At 40.4% G+C, this 22,100-nt stretch overlaps 8 protein-coding genes across 8 annotated transcripts; 3 read left to right on the top strand and 5 right to left on the bottom strand.

Annotated features, from left to right (window-relative positions):
- Window positions 1-1,243: 1,243 nt before the first annotated feature.
- Window positions 1,244-3,696, top strand: L201_002033 (uncharacterized protein; the record flags this gene model as incomplete). Its single annotated transcript, XM_066217813.1, has 5 exons — window positions 1,244-1,417; window positions 1,477-1,662; window positions 1,722-1,987; window positions 2,054-2,138; window positions 2,200-3,696. 5 exons carry the CDS (start codon window positions 1,244-1,246, stop codon window positions 3,694-3,696), a joined length of 2,208 nt encoding a protein of 735 aa, XP_066073910.1.
- Window positions 3,697-4,197: 501 nt separating this feature from the next.
- On the bottom strand, window positions 4,198-6,714 carry L201_002034 (uncharacterized protein; the record flags this gene model as incomplete). Its single annotated transcript, XM_066217814.1, has 13 exons — window positions 4,198-4,246; window positions 4,307-4,413; window positions 4,496-4,845; window positions 4,906-5,152; window positions 5,205-5,714; window positions 5,766-5,876; window positions 5,930-5,957; window positions 6,016-6,051; window positions 6,116-6,193; window positions 6,264-6,319; window positions 6,396-6,530; window positions 6,587-6,615; window positions 6,690-6,714. The coding sequence occupies 13 exons, from the start codon at window positions 6,712-6,714 to the stop codon at window positions 4,198-4,200; spliced, it is 1,761 nt and encodes a 586-aa protein (XP_066073911.1).
- A 401-nt stretch (window positions 6,715-7,115) lies between these two features.
- Window positions 7,116-9,781, top strand: L201_002035 (uncharacterized protein; the record flags this gene model as incomplete). The annotated part of the gene is made up of 10 exons (XM_066217815.1): window positions 7,116-7,259; window positions 7,328-7,424; window positions 7,478-7,731; window positions 7,838-8,129; window positions 8,201-8,639; window positions 8,703-8,866; window positions 8,916-9,064; window positions 9,135-9,305; window positions 9,369-9,393; window positions 9,468-9,781. 10 exons carry the CDS (start codon window positions 7,116-7,118, stop codon window positions 9,779-9,781), a joined length of 2,049 nt encoding a protein of 682 aa, XP_066073912.1.
- A 291-nt stretch (window positions 9,782-10,072) lies between these two features.
- Window positions 10,073-12,124, bottom strand: L201_002036 (uncharacterized protein; the record flags this gene model as incomplete). The annotated part of the gene is made up of 1 exon (XM_066217816.1): window positions 10,073-12,124. One exon carries the CDS (start codon window positions 12,122-12,124, stop codon window positions 10,073-10,075), a length of 2,052 nt encoding a protein of 683 aa, XP_066073913.1.
- Window positions 12,125-12,228: 104 nt separating this feature from the next.
- Window positions 12,229-13,328, bottom strand: L201_002037 (uncharacterized protein; the record flags this gene model as incomplete). The annotated part of the gene is made up of 2 exons (XM_066217817.1): window positions 12,229-12,455; window positions 12,572-13,328. 2 exons carry the CDS (start codon window positions 13,326-13,328, stop codon window positions 12,229-12,231), a joined length of 984 nt encoding a protein of 327 aa, XP_066073914.1.
- A 563-nt stretch (window positions 13,329-13,891) lies between these two features.
- L201_002038 (uncharacterized protein) lies at window positions 13,892-14,742 on the bottom strand (the record flags this gene model as incomplete). Its single annotated transcript, XM_066217818.1, has 2 exons — window positions 13,892-14,175; window positions 14,262-14,742. 2 exons carry the CDS (start codon window positions 14,740-14,742, stop codon window positions 13,892-13,894), a joined length of 765 nt encoding a protein of 254 aa, XP_066073915.1.
- Window positions 14,743-15,154: 412 nt separating this feature from the next.
- On the top strand, window positions 15,155-20,357 carry L201_002039 (uncharacterized protein; the record flags this gene model as incomplete). Its single annotated transcript, XM_066217819.1, has 12 exons — window positions 15,155-15,222; window positions 15,283-15,427; window positions 15,500-15,608; window positions 15,706-16,083; window positions 16,146-16,343; window positions 16,400-16,458; window positions 16,509-16,929; window positions 16,992-17,156; window positions 17,215-18,590; window positions 18,646-18,700; window positions 18,756-18,874; window positions 18,939-20,357. 12 exons carry the CDS (start codon window positions 15,155-15,157, stop codon window positions 20,355-20,357), a joined length of 4,512 nt encoding a protein of 1,503 aa, XP_066073916.1.
- A 466-nt stretch (window positions 20,358-20,823) lies between these two features.
- On the bottom strand, window positions 20,824-21,896 carry L201_002040 (uncharacterized protein; the record flags this gene model as incomplete). Its single annotated transcript, XM_066217820.1, has 4 exons — window positions 20,824-20,906; window positions 20,977-21,087; window positions 21,201-21,347; window positions 21,473-21,896. The coding sequence occupies 4 exons, from the start codon at window positions 21,894-21,896 to the stop codon at window positions 20,824-20,826; spliced, it is 765 nt and encodes a 254-aa protein (XP_066073917.1).
- Window positions 21,897-22,100: the final 204 nt, after the last annotated feature.

A 22,100-nucleotide genomic window follows, 5' to 3' on the forward strand; every position in this document is an offset into this window, starting at 1 on the left:
CATATACCCGCCTACGACCGAACGCCGAATCTTGACCAGGCATAGATAATCAGATTATCATGATTTGATACACTTGGAACACACATGCTACTCCTCTCGGCAATATATCTCCTTCCAACTCGCATGTGGTTTATTTTCAATTTCATTTTATTGTATTTCTCCAAGGTGATAAAGAAGGAAGTCACCGCCTATCTCCGTCTCGCTGTCTTCGATCATGTCCTGCTTCAAGTTACATAACAATCCCTCATCCCTCATGATGTAACGGTGAACAACGAGAACAAAAGTGAAGATATGAAACGCGCTTTGACCTCACAAACCGGGTCATTTTACCCTGAAAGAACCCGTAAAAGTAATGAAAGTTCCGGACGTGATTTTATGATTTTATAGTGTGCCTGTGAACAATAGAAAGCAACAAGCAAGAGAAAGACGCGGTCGAGACGTGCTTTTTCATGTAATTTCGCAAAATGTGAACAAGTCAAAAGCAGAGAGAGGAAAAGGTGAACAGAATATGATACTTGACAAATGTGAGGTTATGTATAGACCAGGAAAACAATGCAATAACAAACTAATTTATCATGTTTTAGGGTGTTCATTTAAGCTAATTGTTCAACCTTTTCCTTGATATTTACTTTTTTGTTAGTCGTCAACGTCAACAAAACATCCTGCTTTGAATTATCAAACACCTTTGAAAGGTCTTTCATACTCGATATAATCCACTGGTTGGCATCTACACTACATACACACCCAACACTAGCTTGATCGAAACGCATCGCTTGTCTAATAATATACAACATATACACTCCTTTAGCTTGAATCGTATCATTCGAAACAACAAAAAGGTCATAGCGTCAGATACACACTATACACTAGAAAAGATCAAACAACTTTGCACGGTCCTTTTCTAGACGACACTTTGAAAGTGTATATACGTATATACAGGAGCATAGCAGAATTCGTTTTAGCAATCGCTTGGTCCTTCTTATCTCCTTCATCTAGCTTTTCGTTTTATTTCATCTTCATCATCACCAAATCAACGCTTCACAACGTCTATTAAAACATTTCACACTCATTTTAACGATTTAACAATACAACGTTTCTATAATTCGACTGGCTCGAGTCGTCAAACGCTATAACAATAACGATTATCTGTAACACCCAACGAAAAAATCACTAGAAAATAGGCTCGAAGCCACGCATCCCTCTTCCTTCACTCAACTCTTCAACATCCATCAAACGATACAAAATGGATGCTTCGCACCTCGCACATTTGCTTCGTCGATCAAGATCGAGATCTTTTGCTGCTGGACCTGGACATGTCAACGTAGAAGTTAGATCACCCAATGATAGTAATGTTGTAGCACAATTAGAGAACAGAGCAGCCGGAGAATACGGTCATGTCACTGCTCCTTCCGGTGCTGTAAGTTATGTCTTGACCTCATTAACATGCAAGAAGTCTAACTTCCGATTTGATCATAGGTTACGCGTACAGTTGGTCAAGCTGTACAAAATACAGATACTCAAAGACAAGCTGCTCAAGCAGCTACTATCGGTACAACCAGAGTGACAGTCGCTGTGACCGCTACCAGAAGTGCCGAAGTTGAAAATTCTGCTAAAGCCACTTTGGCTGCTGTCAGCTCCGCTAAAAGTACCCTTGATCGTAGTGTGAGTCACATCATGGACATTTATCTGTGTTCAAAAGCTGAAACACTTGTCTACCTCAGCCTTCAACTACCTCTTCCTCCTCTTCCGCCACTCCCAGTTCCACCATTGCATCCACTTCTACTTCATCTTCTACTTCTTCTTCCTCATCTGCATCATCAATAATACAATCCTCCACCAGCACATCCTCCTCGACAACGCCATCGACGGCTCACACATCCACTGCAACTTCTTCAGCTGTTCGAGCGTTGACGTCCTCCAGTACTAGCTCATCAGCGCTTCCATCATCAACCCTTGATGCGGCCAAGTCCACCACTTCATCTTCTGGGTAAGTCATCAGCTTCTCACAAGTCCCCAACTCACCTGGACATATCGCTAATAGTGCTTTTACCAGTATGTCAACCGGTGGAATTGTCGGTGCTGCTCTCGGTGCTATAGTCGGCTTGGTAGTGGTCGGCAGTCTTATCGGATGGTTATACGTAAGTTCCTGTCTCACATGGGTTTCAATCACATGATTACTGACCAAATCACATGGCCTAGCGAAAATACACCGCTAGGTCGTATGCATCTCAATCACCTTGGTCGAAAATTGATGATGACATCACTCCATTCCCACCACCAAACGAGAAATATAGTGATCAACCAGCAGACGACATTTACGGAGGTGCTGCTGCTCCAGTTATCGGTTCTAGACGTGCATTAGCCATGGCAAGAGAAAATGCATATGATGGATCACTTCGACCTGATTCTGAAATGTACGAAAGAGGTGGTAACCATGCTGGATTTGGTGCCGGTGGAATGGGCGTAGCAAGTGCTTATCAACAAAATTCACCTACATATGGATATGACGCTCAAGGTAGACCATATAACTCTCAAGCTGGTGCAACTCCCATGACATACGGATACGAAGGACAATATTCACCTTATTATGATGAATCACCTCCACACAAAGATTCAAGACAACTTGTTGGACCAAACTCGCAACATCCTTATGCCGTTTCAATGCCAACACCTGTACCTATGGGTAGACCTGCTGCACCTTCTACAGCAGCTGAATTTGCTCTTGCTGAAGATTTCGCCGATGAACCTTTGACACCTGGTTTAGCTTATACTTCAGATGAACCTAGAACACCAATCTCTCAAACTGCACCAAACGGTTATCCTGATCAACGTATAGAAGGTAGAAGTAGAGTTTCAATGACACCTCAACAACCTAGAGTAATGTCTCCTACAGAATCTTTAATTGTTCATGATAGAATACCTACACCACCACTTGCTGCGCCTGCACCTGTCGCTACTATAAATACATCGGCTTTGACTCCTTCTCATGTACCTTTACCTGCTTTCGCACCTTTATCACCTTTAATGGATGATTTCAACTTTCAAAAAAGACAATCACAACCTTTAGCAATGTATGAAGATGAAAGATCACAACAAAAGAGAATGTATCATGAAGTTGCAGCTACAGCAGGAATTGATGAACCAACTACACCTTATTCAGCTGAACCAAGTCCTAACCCAAACTCAAGTCCTTCGTATCCTATGCCCCAACCAACTTTCAATCAGTCTACAGCAACCAGATCGTCTAGTTTCTCTGCCCCTCAACAAAACGATTTATCAATGTCAACATCATCATCATCAAGTTCATTACCAATGAGATTACCTGAATTAACAGTAAACCCAACTGTTGAACCTTATGTACATGGACAACCATTATCACCATTAAAAGAAGTTCCAACACCTCTATCAACTGCTACTACAGCTGGAGTGACTACTGATTCGTTATTAAATCCATTTGATCTCCCAACGAGGAATAATTTGGGACCTTCACCTTTGAACACACCTTTTTCAGCTAGTACATCAGGTGCAACTGGATTCCCATCACCCGCTTATCCACCTCCAAGTCCAGGTGGAATGAGTGTTCCTGGTAGTGTAACTGATTCACCTACAAGGGGTTGGACAGGTAATGGTCAAAATACACCAAAAGGTAGAGCCGTCAGTGTATATGAAGAAGATGATGCTTATGGTGGTATTTAGATAGACAAAAATCCAGGTTTGGAATAAATGAATGGACACTGGTGTTTGAGAATTGATTTTTTTAGATTTTTTACTTATTTATAAACAAATAGCGCTGTGCGCATTATTCTATAGTTTTAGTCTAGTAACTTGATTCTCCTTTTTTTTTTGTTTTTACCTTTTGGCGTCACTATTTGCTCCTTTTTTTAAGGTGCTTTTCCTTTTCATGTATAACGTACGAAGAATGATCAATGCAGTTTATTTGGGTTTTTTACCACAATCGTCATGGACACTTGTCGAGACAAACCATACATGCATAGACAAGCAAATTTAACTTTTATCGTATCGGTTTCGAAATTCTTGTGTACAAGCAGAATTTCCTTAAGGCAAAGGCTTTCATCAAAGATGCATCAACATGTATGGCAGACGTTTCCTTTCATATGTAAATTACCAAGTATCTTAAGACGCAACAAATCCGTGTAATCTTTGTTCGAACAATATGCTGACCTCCGTGTCGTTCTCCTACAATCTTCCAAATATCAATCCGATGACAACGTAAACCAGTGTCAAGCTACAAGATCACTATCAGCTTCGTTATTCGGTTTGCCGCCTATATTTAATTACTACTCACGGAGGTGTCAAAACAGCGTAACTCCAACTGATAGTTTTACTAATAAGTCTCTCGAAAGCATCTCCTGAAGCAGCTTGTGTAATTTGTGCAAGAGTTAATGCAGGTGGCTGAATAGTAAAATAACATATTTCATTAGCTAAAAATCCTCATATGTGATATAGCTATACGCATAAAAAGAAAAATGCTCACCGAGGAAACCAATAAGATAGCGGCTAGAATGAAAACGGGATCTTCGGCAGCTTCGAAAGGATCGTATTTGGCAATTAAAGCTATGACAGGTAGCATCAAAAGCGGAACGATAATCATTCTGCTTATGACCGCTATGAACACAGTCTTATTCTCGCCTGGATAAGCCTTTGAAGGTGGTTTTGCGGTTGCACCATCGTCATTGCCTAATTTAGATTTGATGTAACCTAAGAAACCGCCTTGCTTGGATTTGGATAATCTTGGTGATTGAGGTAACTTAATTGCGCCTGAGCCTGGTTTCACTGCGGGTGGAGTGTAGAAGAAAGCGCCGAGAACTACCAATGTGACGGGGACTTTGAATAAGACGTCAGCTCGAAGATCGTATTCATTAGAGACAATCCCTGTCAGCTTACTTGAACATTGCCCTGCACCCTTGATAGCTTGTTCTAGCGGTTTGATTCTAGCCATCTGGGATTGTAGAGGTGGTATCATGGCGATAAATATAGATAATAACGCAGCATACATTGGTACAGTCATAAAATCGTTGATAGCCTTCAACACTTTTTTTGAGCGGTTCTTGATCTTGGATATGAAGGACTGGAAAGGTGATCGTGGAGGTTCAAGAGGTCTTCGGCGAAGATTATTGGGTGTAAGAGCTCCCTAATGTATAATCAGCGAGGATGACTAATTTCAAGGGGACGATCACACTTACCCATTCCTCATCTTCATGTTCACTTTCACTACTGTCTTCTTCGATCAAGGCAATTTGATGCATTTTAGGTTGTTCAGGTAATCCCCAAAATTCTCTACCACTTTCTGTTCTGGTTAACTTCTTCCTATGTTGACTATGCGAAGAACTTCTTCTACTCATTACACTTTGTCCAGCAGTTGAACCCCTTTTAACCATGGGAGGATGCATAGAATGCGCCGATCCAGCAGTGAATGGTATAGTAGGTGAATTTGGTGAACCTGATGGAGAGCTGACAGGGTATTGACCAGATGGATTTCGTCTTTCATCTCTTTCATCGCGTGAAATATTATTGGCAGTAACGAAGAAAGGGTCTGTTTCCCTTGCACCTGGGTGGGGAGCTAAAGCTTCAGGTGATTGGACGGTATGATCATGTACAATATGTTGTTGTGCAGCTGGTGGAATGGCTTCTTCTACTTCTGGCGCCTCATCATCTGCTCGGGAGAGAAGTTTTACTCCCCAAGACCAACGTAGCTGAGACGGTCGATCAGCTACGCACTTGTTTAACGATCCACTGTAACTCACCATCATTCCTAAGGTTGAGTACAACACAAGGTAGGTCAAAGCTCGACCTAACATCTGATCCTTGGAATCGTCATCACCCCATTTCAAACCAGGGACTTCTATGACGAGCGACTGATGAGACGATTATCAGCTACACATCTAATCTCACTTGTTATTTCACTAACTTGTATCAAAGCTATAGGCAGCGAGTTACTAATAGAATATGGTATTAGCTTAGCTCTTGCCTGTAAGAAACGAGACAGTAGTTCACCTGTTCTGGAACATAGCAGCGCACATTGCATACGCTCTGTTAAAGGATGAATTAGCTCTGCGCAAAGGCCTTGTGAAGTACGTAAGCCATTTCAACGCACGTTTGTGATCTTGACAATTTCATCATCTTTGCTAAGACCCAAGCTACACCAGCAGATAAACCAGTGACCACAACGAAGCTGCATATATACATCGTGTGAGCGGTCGCACGACATATAACAGTGATGTGATGAGCAGTCGTATGCTTACCCAAGGGGAATAATCCACATTTCTCGAAGTTTGGCAGGAGTCAAGGAGTATGCTACCTAATTGAACGAAGGATTTCAGCTGATATCCCATTGAAGTTCTTACAATGCCTCGTATGCGAGATCCTTTACTGACCTTTGAGAAGAGCAATGCAGGTGTAAATAAAGAAACATTGATAACGTTCAACTTCCTTTGAGTTGCCTTATCGGTAACACCAGCTCTGGAGAGAATGTAACCAGCTAGACATAGTAAAAAGACTTCTACTACGGACTGTAATCGCATGTTAGCAAGCAATCGTACGACTTCATTGCATGAGAATAGCTTACCTCAAAGACAGTGACAAGGAGAGTTTTGACTGGTAATCAAAATCAATAAACGTATGTTAATTACAATGTATCATTACATACAGCCACACTAAAAACTACTCACTAGGTACAGAATCGTCGAGGCCCATCGAGCCAAGGTTGTTGATTTACGAAGTAAGTGTGTGAAGATAGTTGAATCGAAAAACTCGAGTGAACAGTATAGTTGAATAATAAGATCCCATATCCTTATCTCTGGATATCCTTTGTCGCAGTTTCAACGTCTCATAGCTTCTTGGCATAAAATGGGGGATAGAAAATGACGCAAATACTGGAAAAGCTAGTAATTACGTAATTACGACACAAGCTGTATTTACGGTTGACTGTGTTTCAGGCACTTGAAGTGGAGGGTAGTCAACCTAACTATCAACAAGTTTACCATCAAAAGCTTTGACCTGGACTGATATATTGTGTGTACTCTTTGAAAAAAATTCCTTCAGCTTCTTTTTCTTTCTCTTCAAGGAGAAAGTAAAAATCACGAAAGCTGTTGGAAATGGCACTCGAGAAAATCCAAGGCAAAGAAGTTGAGCCCGTACCAAGGACTTTAGCCAAGGAGGACTTAGAGCTCGTGACGGATGGCTACTATCGTCATAACGATATAGTGTTTAGATATACCGAAGCTTTGAGTGAATTACATGTGAGTTTCTTCTTCACGTATCAACAAAGAGCTCTTGACTATAGAGAAGCTGATGAGAACGGTACCAGGCAAATGCTATGGGCAACTTGATCAATGGCAATGCTCTCATTCAACCAGATCATCCTCTTCGAAGTCCAGGCGACGACGGTATAACGTTATACATAGGTTGGTCAGCTTGAGGTCCTTCGCTAGCTATCACAGGCTGAAAATATCCCTAGGTACTGACAAACTTGGTAAACCTCGTCTTCTTTTCTCGATTAAGCAAATATCATATTTACAGTACTATATTCATCAAATGCGATTAACAACACCTTCATGGATCGAATACCACTCAAAACGGGCAGAACTGCTGGAAGAGGAAGACGGAGAAGCGAAAGTAGCAAACCTTCTCCAACCTTCTTTGGAGGAAGGAAAAGATGATTGGGTTCCTCTTCCCAGTTATCCAATTAAAGCTTCAGATTTGGTGTCAATCGTAAGTCGCAAGTCGCCTTTTTTGCCTTTTGTAATATCCGTTATCCTTCCTCGATAGTACGAACCTCGATAGTACGACTCAGTTACTAACGCGGCCCGCTTTTCAGATTCCTATCACTGTAAACTCCAACGTCACGCTCAAAGCCTTGTCCAAGCAACTTATGAAAGATGGTAAAGAGGTAGATAGACATATTAGAAATGGCTTACCGGTACCAGAATATGATCCACATAGATGGGAAGCTGTGAAGGACAACAACACACCTGGACCTGGTTTAAGAAAAGGTCCTGAAAGAGAAGGAAGGAGCGATGCTGCAAGAAATGAATCTGCTGAAGGAACGGGTTGGGGAGGTTTTCCTCTTAAAAAGGATGAAGTGGATCAAAATAAGACGAGTAGTGACCGTAAGTTCGACAATCAAACATGCGAGCATATTTGAGCTGATCATTGATTACTAAACGAACATACCCTTCAGCGACCGATTCTATTGCAACTCAGAACATCACCAATCCAGAGATTCCGTCATCGGCAAAAGGAGCTGACTTGTCTCCCTCTTCAAGTCGATCAGGCTCATCTACGCCTTTCAACGATCTCGGAGCGTCTTACCACTATCATTGTCAACAAGCTTTCCTTATTGCAATTAGTGGTGGAATGGCTGGATATCTTTCGGAATCGCAAAAGTCAGCTTCGGGAGCAGATGACGAGGAAGAGGGTTATGAAGACTTTCCCCCCGAAGTAGGAAGGAGTCTGTTTATCGCTTTGAGCGTTACCAGATGGGAGAAAGATCCCTCGGTCATTCTTGAAATCGGTTGGTCTGCTATATGGTGGCAAAGGTCGCTTCCGGTGAGTGATGGTATCAGGAACACCGATGAAAAGGTGGAATATGAAGAGATGAGAGACGAAGGTCATTACATGTAAGCTATAAGCTATATTATCATCGGATTCAAGCGATACGCATAGCTGAACAGAATTGGTAGCGTTCAAGATCATCTTTTACACAAAAGAAACGGTGACAAACGACCAGATTACCGGGACGACTATTTATTCGGAGACTCCTTACAGGTCGAAGCAAGCAAAATTCGTCCCGTATTGAAGCAGAAGTTGAAAGATCTTTCTGCTAAGGCTGGAAATGGCCCTATTTGTGAGCTTATTTAGGCGTATATCCACGAATCCAGCTGACGTAGTTCTAGATGTCGTCACCCACACACCCGAGGGAGAAGAGCTCAACTTTAAGGACATCGGTCTAGATATTTCCTTGACTGCCCCAGATCTACAGCCTGATGGATGGGATGTACCTCCTTATATGTGTGCAGCTGGATGCAACTCGGTTTTCGTAATCGTAAGTGTGCTCTCTACATATGGCTGAGAAAGCACGATATAGACATATATTGACGTGACAAAACAACCAGAATACCGCTTCTTTTTTTGGTTCTATAGAAAATGTGCCCTCCGTACAGGTCGATACTGTGCAACAAGCTGGTCGAAGTAAGAAGTCGCTTCAGCATACTGCTTTAGTTATGTTTGGGAATGACTCTGCAAGGAGACCTGAAAAATGTGGTAATGCAGGAAACGATGCTATGGTGAGCTTCCGTATATCTGTTCTCTCGATCACGTAGCTGATTATATGATAAAACGCATCACAGTACACACTGGCTATATTCGTCGAAAGTAAGTTACCAATTCCAGCTTGTAAGATGATTGATCTAGGAGAGTTATTAGTTGATTACCTTTGTATTATGCAGTCATGACAGGTCTCACACTTCCTGAATTACGAGCAGATTATTCGAATGTACAAACTCCAATCAAGGGTTTGTCTTTGAACCACGAAGAAAATGAATCGGATGCAAAAGTAGTCAGAACCGTTCCTTTGACGCCAATATCTCAAGTTGAAGAACCATCTCAACTAACTTCAGGTCAGGGCAAATACGAAGAACGTGATATGATTCCTGATGTCGACGAGGACGAGGAGGGCGGTTCAGATTTCATGGAGGATGACATGATCACTGGGGTTTATTACGAGGATGATGATGGGAACATGGTGGAAATGAGTGATTAAACGATGAGTAACATAGATTAATCCACTTTGCGAGTAACGATATCAGTAGCATTTTTCCACTACCCATAAATATGTTGTATATAGCGATTTGCTTCATGTTGTATATAGGTTTACAGATTGATGGTCACCGTGGTGGCTCCGTCACTCATTAATACATTTATTTCATGCACAATTATAGATAGTCGATCATGCATTATATACTTGACAAAACATTACGGGATTTCAAGATTCCCAAAAAGTATCAATTAATTGTCCGCATACGATCTAATCCTATCGGTGACTAACAAAGCCTTAAATCTGGACATTTTTCAGTAAAGCCAATCTTTGTTCTATACCATTAGTATTACTTAATTGATCTAATCCGGGACTCATCATACCAGGTACTATTTTATTGTTAACTTTATTAGCAAACTCTTTATTATTTTGTGATGATAAGGTATTTGATTGAGAATCATTTTCATCTCCATTCAAAGGTGGAGAAGTAATTAAAGCTCTACCACTCCAACTTGCTTTCAAAATATCTTCAACTTGGTTATTAGCTTTTAATTGTTTTTTTTCTACTCTATTTTTCTTTAACATCTTTCCATTTGCATGCGGTGGTGAAAGTGTTGATGGTGAAGTAATTGATAAATTTTGAATTGCTGTTGATCTTTTCAATGGTTTTGATGATTCAGGTACAGAAGATAACCCTGATGATTTATATCCTCCCTTTTTACCACTAATTGGTTTATCTTGCTTATTTGATATATTAGCTTTATTACTAGATACAACAGAAAAAGAATCAATACCTGCTAAAGCAGATGCTGTTGAAGGTATTCTAGGCATTTTCATTTTTTTCTGATTCTTTTCCGATGTTTCCATTGCAGGTACAAGAGACGGTGACAAAGAAGGTATAATAGGTGTATTACCTTGAGAAATAGTAAACATTGTTGCATTATCATCTAATTCACTATATTCACTTATCATTGAGGGTTCAATCATCTTTTTGTTGGATTGAGTTGGTGGGGTAGGTTGAAAGAATAGATGAGGTTGCATAGGTGGACTTAAGATGTTCATATTTGTAGGTGAAACTGATCTTGGTCTAATCCATTCCGGAGCTTCTGGAATAATTTGCTGTTGATTCGCTACCATGTCTTGATTCGTTCTAAAAGGTGGAGAAGTTGATTGCGATGATCGTTTATTAGGTGATTTATTGCGTTCTAACTTGGATTTCAATCTTTGCTTATCCGCAGATCGTGTATTCTGCATATTATCATCCTCATCGATGGCAATTCCTTGATACTGATGTTCATTAATTGATGTCAATTTAGATAAATTAGTTACCGTTGCCTCAGAAGTCAGACCTGATTTGACTAATTTCATCGTTGTTTTCTCTTCTTCTACTTGTTCTTCTTGTTCTTCTTGTTGAAGATCATAACCTTGTTCTAATTTATCTAATCCATAATCATTTTTACCTCTAGCAGATTTAAAGTTGTTCCAAGATTCTTTCCAGCCCCAACCTTTTTGACCTGCCGAAACAAATTGACCTGATCTAATCAACCCGCTGTTGTTGGTATTGTTGTAACTATCATTTAAGCCTTGTTCCCATCTTAGTTGAGGTACATCATTATCGTAACCATAATTATCCATTTTTGAATTCCAAACATCTTCATCATAATCATTCTTTTCGTCTTCATCTAAAGGTATTTGTTTCCACCCTCGATTGTTATTGTTTTCATTCTTCACGCAAGGATCATTGATGAAAGGATCATTACCATTTTTCATTAAATTTTCGAAATCTTTACCTGCCATAGATGATCTACTTCTTCTCTTTTTACGTTTACGATATTTTTGATATCCGAATCCTGCTAAAGTAATCACAATCAATAAAAACACAGGTACCAAATATCTTATTGAGGATGGTTGTTTTGGTGGATCTGAAGGTAGTCTATTAGCATTCTCGTGGATTTGAGATTCTGCAGACGCAGTAGAAGAACTTGTTGTTGGGGTCGATGACGAGCTGGTACCAGCAGAGGAAGAAGTCGTAGTTTTAGTTGACTCTGTTATTGTGAATAATGTACTTGTACTAGAATTGGAAGTGGATGTCGACGATACTGAAGTACTCGTAGTGGATGTAGTCGAAGTATCTTCGTCATCGTCATTATCACTGCTGTTATTGTTATCATTGTTCTGTGTACTCGATTTATTGGTTACTGCCGATGCAGCCGTTCCTCCGCCACCATTATTGCCATTAGGTCCAAGCAGTAGAGGTGAACCTTGACTGCCAACATTACCTCTGGGTAATACTCTGCTATCTACACTTAATCCACCAAGCACGATAATTGCACTTCCTAGGAACGCCATCTCAAGCATTGAACCCAAGAAAGTAATTCACCCGTCCGTCCAATTAACTCGAACTCCCTGTTTCTAGTGAGACTGAGGAATGTGGATGGGATATACAGGGTTGTCTAGATTGGTAGTAAACTCAATTTCCTAGCTCTAGGGTCTATATCTAGGTCAATACCAGCTAAACCAACACAAATTCGCGTAGTCTCCTGATCTGGATTAGGATGTTGTATACCAATAGTAGGACTCGCTATCAAGGTTGCTCTTCGAATTAGACGAGCTGAAGGTGACGATCCAGGTAAAGCGTGTGGTGATAATGGATGATGTCTCCAGAAAGTCGTTGGTCTCACTACCAATACAGTACAAATCAGCAAAGGAGGACGACAGTCAAACCCACGATCGAATAATGAGTACCTTCGAGACGAAGATAAATCAAACAGTGATAAGAGAAATTGATTGACTAACAAATGATAGCTTGAGGTTCAAGTAAAGGTTGTCTGACTTGACTTTTCAATCTCGAATTTGGTGGTGTTCTAAGTTGTTGGATAGATTCATTAACTATCTTATCAAGTTTCGTGATTTGTTTCTTTGGTGTTTCCTGTGGTGAAAACAGTTGACGATTATTCAAAGCTACTGAAGAACGTGAAATGACTGCTTTTGGTGTTTCCTGTAAATGAATGATAGTATTATTTTGCGGGCGTTCCGGGATCGCGTTTTCTCTTTGAGGCTTTCTTGTAGGTGTAAAGGTTTCATGCGGGTCCTGATCCTGATTACGAAAACGGAATCGATCTTGATCTTTATGTTGATCTTGCTGTTGGTTTTCATGAAAGTTCTCAGAAGGTAATTTGATGCAAGGAAAATTGGGTGTGAGTGGTGTAGCTGGTAAAGATGAGTCAGATGAATACGATGAAGATCTTGAACTTATACTTGATCTTGAGGGTGCATAAGTGATTGAGGGCTGATATATTTGTTCGGGATTTATATCGATTTCGTTGACTGATGTATGATCGCTATCGTAGGTGTGATGTTTGTTCGAACGTTGTTTTTCGTTGTTGGTATTTTGGCTGTCGTCAATGTCGTTAGATTCGTAAAGGTCGTTATAATCATATGTTTTAAATTCGGTATGATCAATCCATCTTGATGAGTTTTGTTGATGTTGTCGAGGTTCTCTTTGAGAATGAGAATGGATTGAATAATCAACAGCTTCATGGCTCGAAGTCATTATACTTATTAATCTTCTGTTGAAATTTGTTGTACTGGATAGTAACAATAGGGAGGTAAAGAACGAGAAAAATCGCCTATCTTTTAGGGAAAATGAAAGACAGAGGCGTTTTTTGGTCTTTCATTTTACATCTCACTAAGATATGTTCTCAGATTTAAACAATGACGAAAGGCTTTTAGTACCAAATTCCTTTCAGCTTGAAATCTGACCAACGGTCTCGATCGAAATTTCCGGGGCTTATCTAAACAATCTTGAAGTACGTACTCCTTCCTTAACTTCTTCGCGTTATCAGCTTCAGTTTCGGTCATAATGCTTGTTCTGCGGTAGATGTAGGTTATACAGCATATCCAGCTTCCGTTTGAAACAGACCGTGTATCATGTTACGCAAATATGTTCCTAGGATAATACATATTACAACATATGATAGTTACAACAAAACACGATCTGCTTGATGTTATCAGCTTGGCATATATTCACGTGAGTGGAATGGTTTACTAGTCAAAGACACTCACGGAATACAGTTTGAGCTTTGCCAAGATCGCTTGTTGTTAAATAATTGATGTTCAATTCGCGTACAAGCCTTCACCAAATTCCCTTCTTTCATCTAACAAGCCACTAGGATCAACTTCCATATCATCAGGTTCAGGTTCTAACCAATCATCCTTTTCTGTCCATCCTCTACCAAAAACTCTTATCGGATGCATATCATCTGAATCTTCTATCATATTTGGATCTATTGATCTACCTAATATAGGTAACGTAACGAGTTTTGTTGAATCGTATCTCCATTCTGTTGAATCTAAATGATGATTGACCAATTTACGAAATGAATCTATCGGTATATTCGCTATTCAACACGTCCATATATCCCATTAGCACATAATACCATGATGTAAATGTAATTGGAAACGATGCTTAGCAACAAGCACTCACAAGGTTTCTGTTTCTTACTTAATGGTAAACCCCATTTTATAGCGTTACTTTCTGCGGGTGTTATCTCTAATACACCTGCTAACTCATCCAATCTTTGTGCGAAACCTTCTGGATCTGTATCAGGATCATATTGTGCTGAACTACCTTCACTAGCTTCATAACTGCCTTCTTGTTCTTCTGGCTCTCCATCTCTTTCTTCTACACCTTCTACCCCTTCTTCTTGTTCATCTTGATCATATCCATATGAAGTAGAAGTTGATATATCAGGTGGTGAAGCGCCTTCTACCCATCTATTAGGTTGTTCGAACGATTCATCATATTCAGGTAATTGTTGAGGTACGACTGATGCATGAAAACTCACTCCAACTTCAGGTCGACTCGTAACAAGTTGCGGAGGTGTTTGATACAGTGCTCTCGGTTGGATGTTGGGTCTTCCTGGTACGGAGAATAGCGAGTCGCCTTCGTCTACTGAGTCGTCCATGATCACGATCTATTGAGCGTCGACAGACTCTGACCTCCTGGTATATAGTATGACTCTAAGGTTTCAAAAAAGGTAGTGGTAGAATTCACTCTACGCGACAACTGAAAACCAAACAGAAGCAAGCAACAACAGTTGTTAATAACGTGATATATTAAGCTTGATTGACTGGTATGGTGCCCCGCATTGTATCAAAGCGGTAACTGATCACGGCGATCACCGCTCTCACCGCTTAATCGCGTATTAATATGATTAATTGATGTTGATGGGAATTGATTAATGAGCTTACTTGGCCGGCCGAGGCACTCATTATCTGGTTGTTCATCTTCCTCATATCTCAACGGAACCTCGCATCGAATAGAGGCACACAATCAAACATACTTGCGTGCTTGAATCGGAGCAAGGAATACCTAAGATGGACATACAACAAGCATCAGATGGGGGTTTATACCTCTTGGATAGGCAGTTAGAGGAATATGACAAGTAAGTGCTCATCACAATAGCAGGATCATTGCCACTAAGCTGATCTTTCTTCTTCTTCAGCTTGGAAACGTTATTGGAAGATATAAGTAATCTTGTCGGAGTTACCTCGAACAACATACTGCTGTTCATGGAAGATGGCAGAGAATTGAAGATGGATATCCTGGAAGAAGCTTGGAATACAGCCGGACCAAGTTCTCCTTCTGCTGTTAGTGCTTCTCCATGATCAGGGCTTTACCCACTGATGAATCACGCTGATAAGTATAACGAATATGCTTAGGCTCAAAGACTGAAATTGTATCTATTCAATCGAGAGACGTTCTGGTCGGATGCTGAGCAATGGGCTACTCAGTTTCAGGAAGATGTGATACTTCCACCTCCTCTAGATCGTATGTAAATGGTTTCATATCCTTCCTTTCTTTTCCTCTATTCAGTGCCCGAAGCATAAGCACAATCGATGGAGTACTGATATGTATAACCATATAGTCAATCAAGTAGGATCCCTGGCTCATATACAACATCCATTTCTCGTTGCCCACGATCACTTGTCCCACTTGCAATCACTATATCAAGCACAATCTCGAGCATTAGAAATAGCTTATTCGAATTTATCACATCACCTTCAGCCTTTGATCAACGAATTCCAGAGGTTCTCTACGAGAGCAGAAAAAGAATTACAGAATGAAGAAAGTCTAATAAAAGGTGCCAAGGTAGATATGGTTCTTCTTCCGAAATTATCAATAAATCCTGCATTACTGAGGAAGAAGAAAGATACGGAAGGTGATGAGAGGATTAAAACGATAGGCGATTTCGTGAATAAAAGAAAGATGGAACAAGTCAGAGACAGTTGTAGGACTGCTCATGGTGGGTACTCACTCTCTTATCGTATATTTGTAATGTTTAGCTAATCATAGTATATGACTCAGAGGAACATGTAGAAAGGTATAATCAGCTTGCTGGTCAACTAGATGAATTAGCATTGCATTCTGAAGCTGAAACTAAAGGCTTTCATGAGCATTCCCAGGCCGTCGGAAGGGAATTCGCCGAGGGCCTAGCCAGGTTGGAAGTTGCTATAAACCAGCTGAGTGAGCTGCTAGGTAGCGGAGCGGAAGATGTAGCTCAAGGTGGGTCAAGCTTTATGAGATCGTAGCATAGAATATACCTGATACCTTTCTTGTAGATCTGGTTGAATTAGATCAAGCAATGCGAGATGACTTGATGGCATTGACAGGAGTCAAGGTAAGCTGGATATCGCTCTTTGACACGGGAAGCTAACATACGATTCATAGAACGATTTTACCCTAGATATTCATTTACATCTTCGTCAAGTAGCCGATTTTCAATCCCAAATAACCCAATTGATAGGTCCCCTAGCTGCACTGGATGCGGATCTTCGAGACAAGGTGGCTTTTCCACATCTTCATCGTTTGCGTCAATTACCCTTTGCCTATGCAACTGTAGTTGCCGAAGTTGTACGGCGGAAAGAGTACTCTAGATTATTACTGGAATGGACTTTGCGATTATCCGAGACGCTGGCTAGATTCACTTCGACGGAGAAGACTAGGAGAGAACAAGTTCAAAGTGATATGATCACTCAGTTACCATTTGGAGTGGTGGGACTGGACGAGGGCGGTCCCAGAATAGATTTCTCAGTGATCACAGGGATCGATTCCTTGAACGCAGTAAAGTTCGGCCAGGAGGAAATTGAAAGTCAGTTGTTTGATCTGCTTTTTTTGTAGTGAACTATAACTGATGTTGTCTTATACACACAGAATTGGTGCTCTGGGTTGAAAGCCTGAAATCGGATGAAGAGGTCATGGCTTCGTTGGAAGAAGGGGATGAGAATTATCTTGATACTTTGCAGGCTAGTATACAGAGCTTGATAGGAATGATCGATTTCTCGAGTGAAGAGTTAGATCGAATGATTCAAAGATCAGGTCAGTTTCGTATATTGTTACTGTTTGTAAGCGGAAGCTGACTGGATCGTATTTCCAGTTTTAGCCAATCGCGATAAACCTCGCTCTGCCAGTAACTCTCGTATGACACTCAATCTATCGACACAACTTCGTGCCGCTAATCAAGAAAAAGCGGAACAAGAGAAACGCCTGAAGGAAAATGAGGAAGCACATCAAACTCAACTACGGGAATTAGAGGAACAATATCAGCAGCGTTTAGAAGCCTCTCAGAATCGACAAGCGGAACTGCAAGATGAATTGGTCCGATTACGCAATGACTTGAGTGAGGAGATGCTAGCCAGACAGGCATTATCTGCAGAACTTGAGGTGAGATCAAAGGAACAAGAAGAAAAATATAGGGAACAGGAAGATCCGACGGAGTTTATCAAAGGTTTACAAGCTGAATTTACGCAAGAGAAAGATCGCGCTACTGATCTTGGTGTTCGCCTACAAGAAGCCTTACTTGATGTTGATGGTCTAAAGAGTGCCGAACAAACCTTGATAAGCCAGCTTCAAGAGTTGCAAGAAGAACGTACACGATCTTTGCAGAACTTAGGTGATGCTCAACTTGAGGCTCAAAACTTGGAATCTCAGCTTGCAGGTGTTCGAGCTGAATTGGAGGCTACCACTCAACAGTTGTCTGAAGCTCAATCGGATAGGGATGTCGCCTTGAAAAATCAATCTGCAGAAGCTGAAAGGATGATGAGAGATCATATAGCTGAAACGGATGGTGATCGAGCTGTATTAGAACATCAAAATTTCACGTTAACTAAACAACTGGAAGACAGGAAGAATGAATTAGATGAAAAGTTGAATTCGCTCAAGAATACACATATAAGACAAGTAGATGGATTAAAAGCTGAATTAAGCTTCACTAAAGCTCAATTGAGAGAGGTACAAAGGAAAGAAACTGTTTTAATCGATGAATTAGCTATGGCAAAAGATTCTGCAACAGCAATGACACAAGAACGTAGTCATCAAACAGATATATCGAAAGATTCAATTGCATTAGTCACGAAATACCACGAAATTTGTTCAAGATTATTTACAGCAATCAATAATTCAACGACTATTTCCGGAGTTGGCGCAGGTACTGGGAACAATACTTCACATTCACAATTTATCGGACATAGCAGTTCAAACATCTTATCTTCAGCATCAAAGTCACAAAGTGCAATGACGAATTTACCGTTATCGCATTCTATCTCTTCCAATTCTAATAGTAACAATGGAGAATTGCGTGAATCAGTTTTAGTTAGATCGTTGGAAACAGCACAAAATTTTGATCTCGTAGCGTTCTCAGAAGCTGTTACTAAGACTATTGGACTAGTGAAAAAGTGGTCCAAAAGTTGTAGACAGTTTAGAGATTTAGCGAAAAGTAAAATCAGTTTTGTGAATTTTGCTAAAGGTGATTTAGTGAGTGATCCCCTCTTTGCTAAATTCAAGCGATCAAACTCACACATCCGTTTAGGCTTTGTTTTTACCTACTCGTAATGCCGCAGCTAGGTCTTGGGCTGCATTCAATGGTAAGTTTCCAATATCTTCTTTACATGGCGATTACACTAAAGCTCGTCTAAACAGTTTCTGCACCTCATAATTTCCTGAAAGTATCCGATGCAATGCAAGAACAGACCAAAACCCGTGAATGGATTATAGCTAGGATCGTCAAAACGGAAGAAGCTATCGCTAGCGGTGGTGATGTGAGTACTCGATGCCAAGTGCTTCGCAGATTGACGGTGGAGCTAATAAGGGCCTTATCGATAGTCTATAGAGACGAATCCCTTTGGTCTAGCGGATGGCTTACGCTATTATACACACCATGTAGAAGAGTACAATCCCCACGCTATACGACCGTCGCGAAGATCAACCTCAACATCATTACAACCGAATGCAGACAAAGATGCGTCAATATCGCAGATACTTTCGTCCACACATAAAACTCCTGGTCCAACGCCTGGTATACCAGAACCTACATCAGGAATTGATAGTGTCTCACCTTTCAAAACACCCAGATCGAATAGGCCTAGATCAGGGAGTGGCTACTTCCCACCAATGACTAATATGACTGAAAAGGTCACTACACCTGATCAGTTGCCAGTCAAGGAATCGGGAGCAATTCATGATTCACCTGAAGTAGAGAATAGCACTGATGTCCAGCAACAAACTGGAATTGTGGCTCCACAATCCTCGCAAAAGGAGCCAAAGGGAGTTCTCGAAACCCCAAGCAAGACTAACGATCTAGACACCGTGGAGACCGAAACTGGCTTATCGACTTCGACTTCGACTAAACTACCCCCAGTACCCAATTCTTCGCCCATCGCAACGAAAACCGCACCTTCACCGAGCGACCCCACTTCCACTTCTGCACAACCTATACCTCGGAAGTCTCATAGTAGATTACCCAGTCGAGGTACAACTCCTGTTTCACCACCTTCACGTGAAAAGGACAGAGAGAACTTGATTCCCGGTTCATATGCCAGACCAAGTAGTGTAGCTTCCTCATCAGCTACATCATCTTCATTCCCAAAAGGGATATCGATCGGCCCTACAACTGGCGGAAAATCAACTTTGGCTCCTGCCATGGCAACCAATAATTCTTCCGACAATAATGCAAATAATAATGATGGTTCAAGTTTAAATACCGAGGGAACAATGAAAATTGTGAAGAGGAAAGAAAGTAATTCAAGCTTAAATCCAGGCTTAGGACTACAGTCATTTTCTCCTCCACCTGATCAACCACTTAGACCGTCTCCCTTAGGATTGGGTTCGATTGAAGGTAGTGGTAATAAAAGTAGAAGAGGTTCAAGTACTAGTAATAGATTCTTCCCTTCGTTTTCTCCTACCTCCACATCAACAAACATGCAAGATCAGCCTCCATCACCTTTCACCGCTCTTGGCACTGGATCTGGTTTCATATCGTCAACTTCAACTCAAAAAGAAAAAGATAAAGATACAGGATCAAGTTCAACATCAACAGCAAGTAAATTGATTAGAGGTTTTACAATTGGACGTAAATCTTCTTTAACGCCTAAAGATACAGAGAATGCTGATGATACCTCTCAAAATCAAATTTTAGGGAGAAGTGCATCTGGAAAAGATAAAGAGAAAGATAAACCAAAAACACCTTCTACCCCAAGTGCTATGGATCTTTTGAAAAGATTCGAAGGTGGAAGTAATTTTTAGGATATAATCGTACTCGTACTGTTTGTTGTTTTGTTTCGAAAAACTCATTCAATACTACAGTCATATAACACTTGTATGTATCGTCAATGTATGCTTCAATCAATTGCACTCCTGCTACGAAGGAACAAATTGGAGCTGTCCAATTCTGTAATTGAAAATGAATAGTGGTTTGTTGCATAAAAATTGATTTAATAAAATATGATAACAGATCCCGAAAAATATGTGAATTATTGATTATCTGACATGAAAATTAAGAATCGTGATCGATTTCATGCGATTCTACGCCTTGTAATGATATTGGGTATATTTTAATTTTAACGTTACTTCTATTCCTTCTCCTACGTGAAATGACTTATTATATGCAACAATCACTTCGCGGTCCTCATTCATCTAATCTAATGAACCGACCTCTCTCTCTCTAAAGTGCCTTTTTGTGATTTTGATTGTGATATTTGGTTGATTGCGCTTATACAGTGTTCTTGAAAGCTGACCAAGCACCTGCAGCAGCAGTCATAATACTGGCACCTACTAAAGCTGGTCTTACACCGGCTACACAACAATGAGAAATTAGTATACTTCCAATTATCGCTTGAAACTTCGAGCTAAGCAGACAACCTACCAGTAGATTTAAAAATTGCTCCACTCAAAGCAGCAGCACCTAAAACATTATAGGTATCGTGTCTACCCCTTATACTATCTAAAGATGAATTGGCGAGATTATAGAAGATAGCTAAAGAAGAGCAAAGAAAGCGAAAACGTTTGTCAGTTCCATATAATGGTATATAAGGTATTTTGACGAGATTTGGAAAGGTTACCAAATCTGGAAGTGCAGTTTAGACTTACCCAATACACCTAATGAATTTCCAGTGAAACTACCTCTTCTTGTACAACCGTTCAAGATACTATTGATTCTCAATTTCATCGAAGGATTATTACCTAATGGTCTACTTAAACCTTCTTTTGCACCCCACATACCACCAATAACGAGACCTATTTTTGTGATAATTCAGATCATAGTTAGTATCAAGGATAGAAACAAGTCAAGTGAAGTTTTAATTCCTTGTACGATAACAACACAAGTGATATATTAACCAATTGAGAAATAAATCACTAACCTGATAAATATGTTGTACCTGTACCAACACACAAATCATCTGTCCAACCTCTTGAAGGTAAAACAGAAGCAGAACCTTCAATTGAATTTAATTTATCTTCATCTAATTCTAATAAATCTAAATCACCACTTGTTAATCCAGCTAAAGGATGTAGTCTAGATGGATCGAATGCTCCTCCACCAAATGCATCTAAAGCTGTAGGTGCGGCTTGAGCCGGTAAAGGTGCTGAAGCTGATGGAGGCTGAGGTAAAGATGAAGATGATGCAGATGAAGAAGAAGATGATGATGATGATGGTGAAGCGTTTGATCTGAATGTAGTTGAATTGAATAATTCTGCTGAAGCTGATTTTTCAGATTCGAATTCTGATTCAACTGGTTTAGAAGATGAAGATGATCCTCCAAATAATCCTGATAAGAATGACATGTTTGCTTGATAAGATTCTCTCGACCAAGTTATGTTAGGCTTGATGTGATAATTTAGAGACTGAGGGTAATCTAATAGCAGTATTTGATGTTTTGAACAAGCAATGAAAATCACGGAATGACGAAGAACAAGTTTTTTTGTACAATCTCAAGCTCATCTTGTGCTCGGCTGACTTTTGATCGTACAGTGGTGGCAATTATACAT

The sequence above is a fragment of the Kwoniella dendrophila genome, chromosome 2, assembly GCF_036810415.1.
Source record: "Kwoniella dendrophila CBS 6074 chromosome 2, complete sequence".
Classification (NCBI taxonomy): domain Eukaryota; kingdom Fungi; phylum Basidiomycota; class Tremellomycetes; order Tremellales; family Cryptococcaceae; genus Kwoniella; species Kwoniella dendrophila.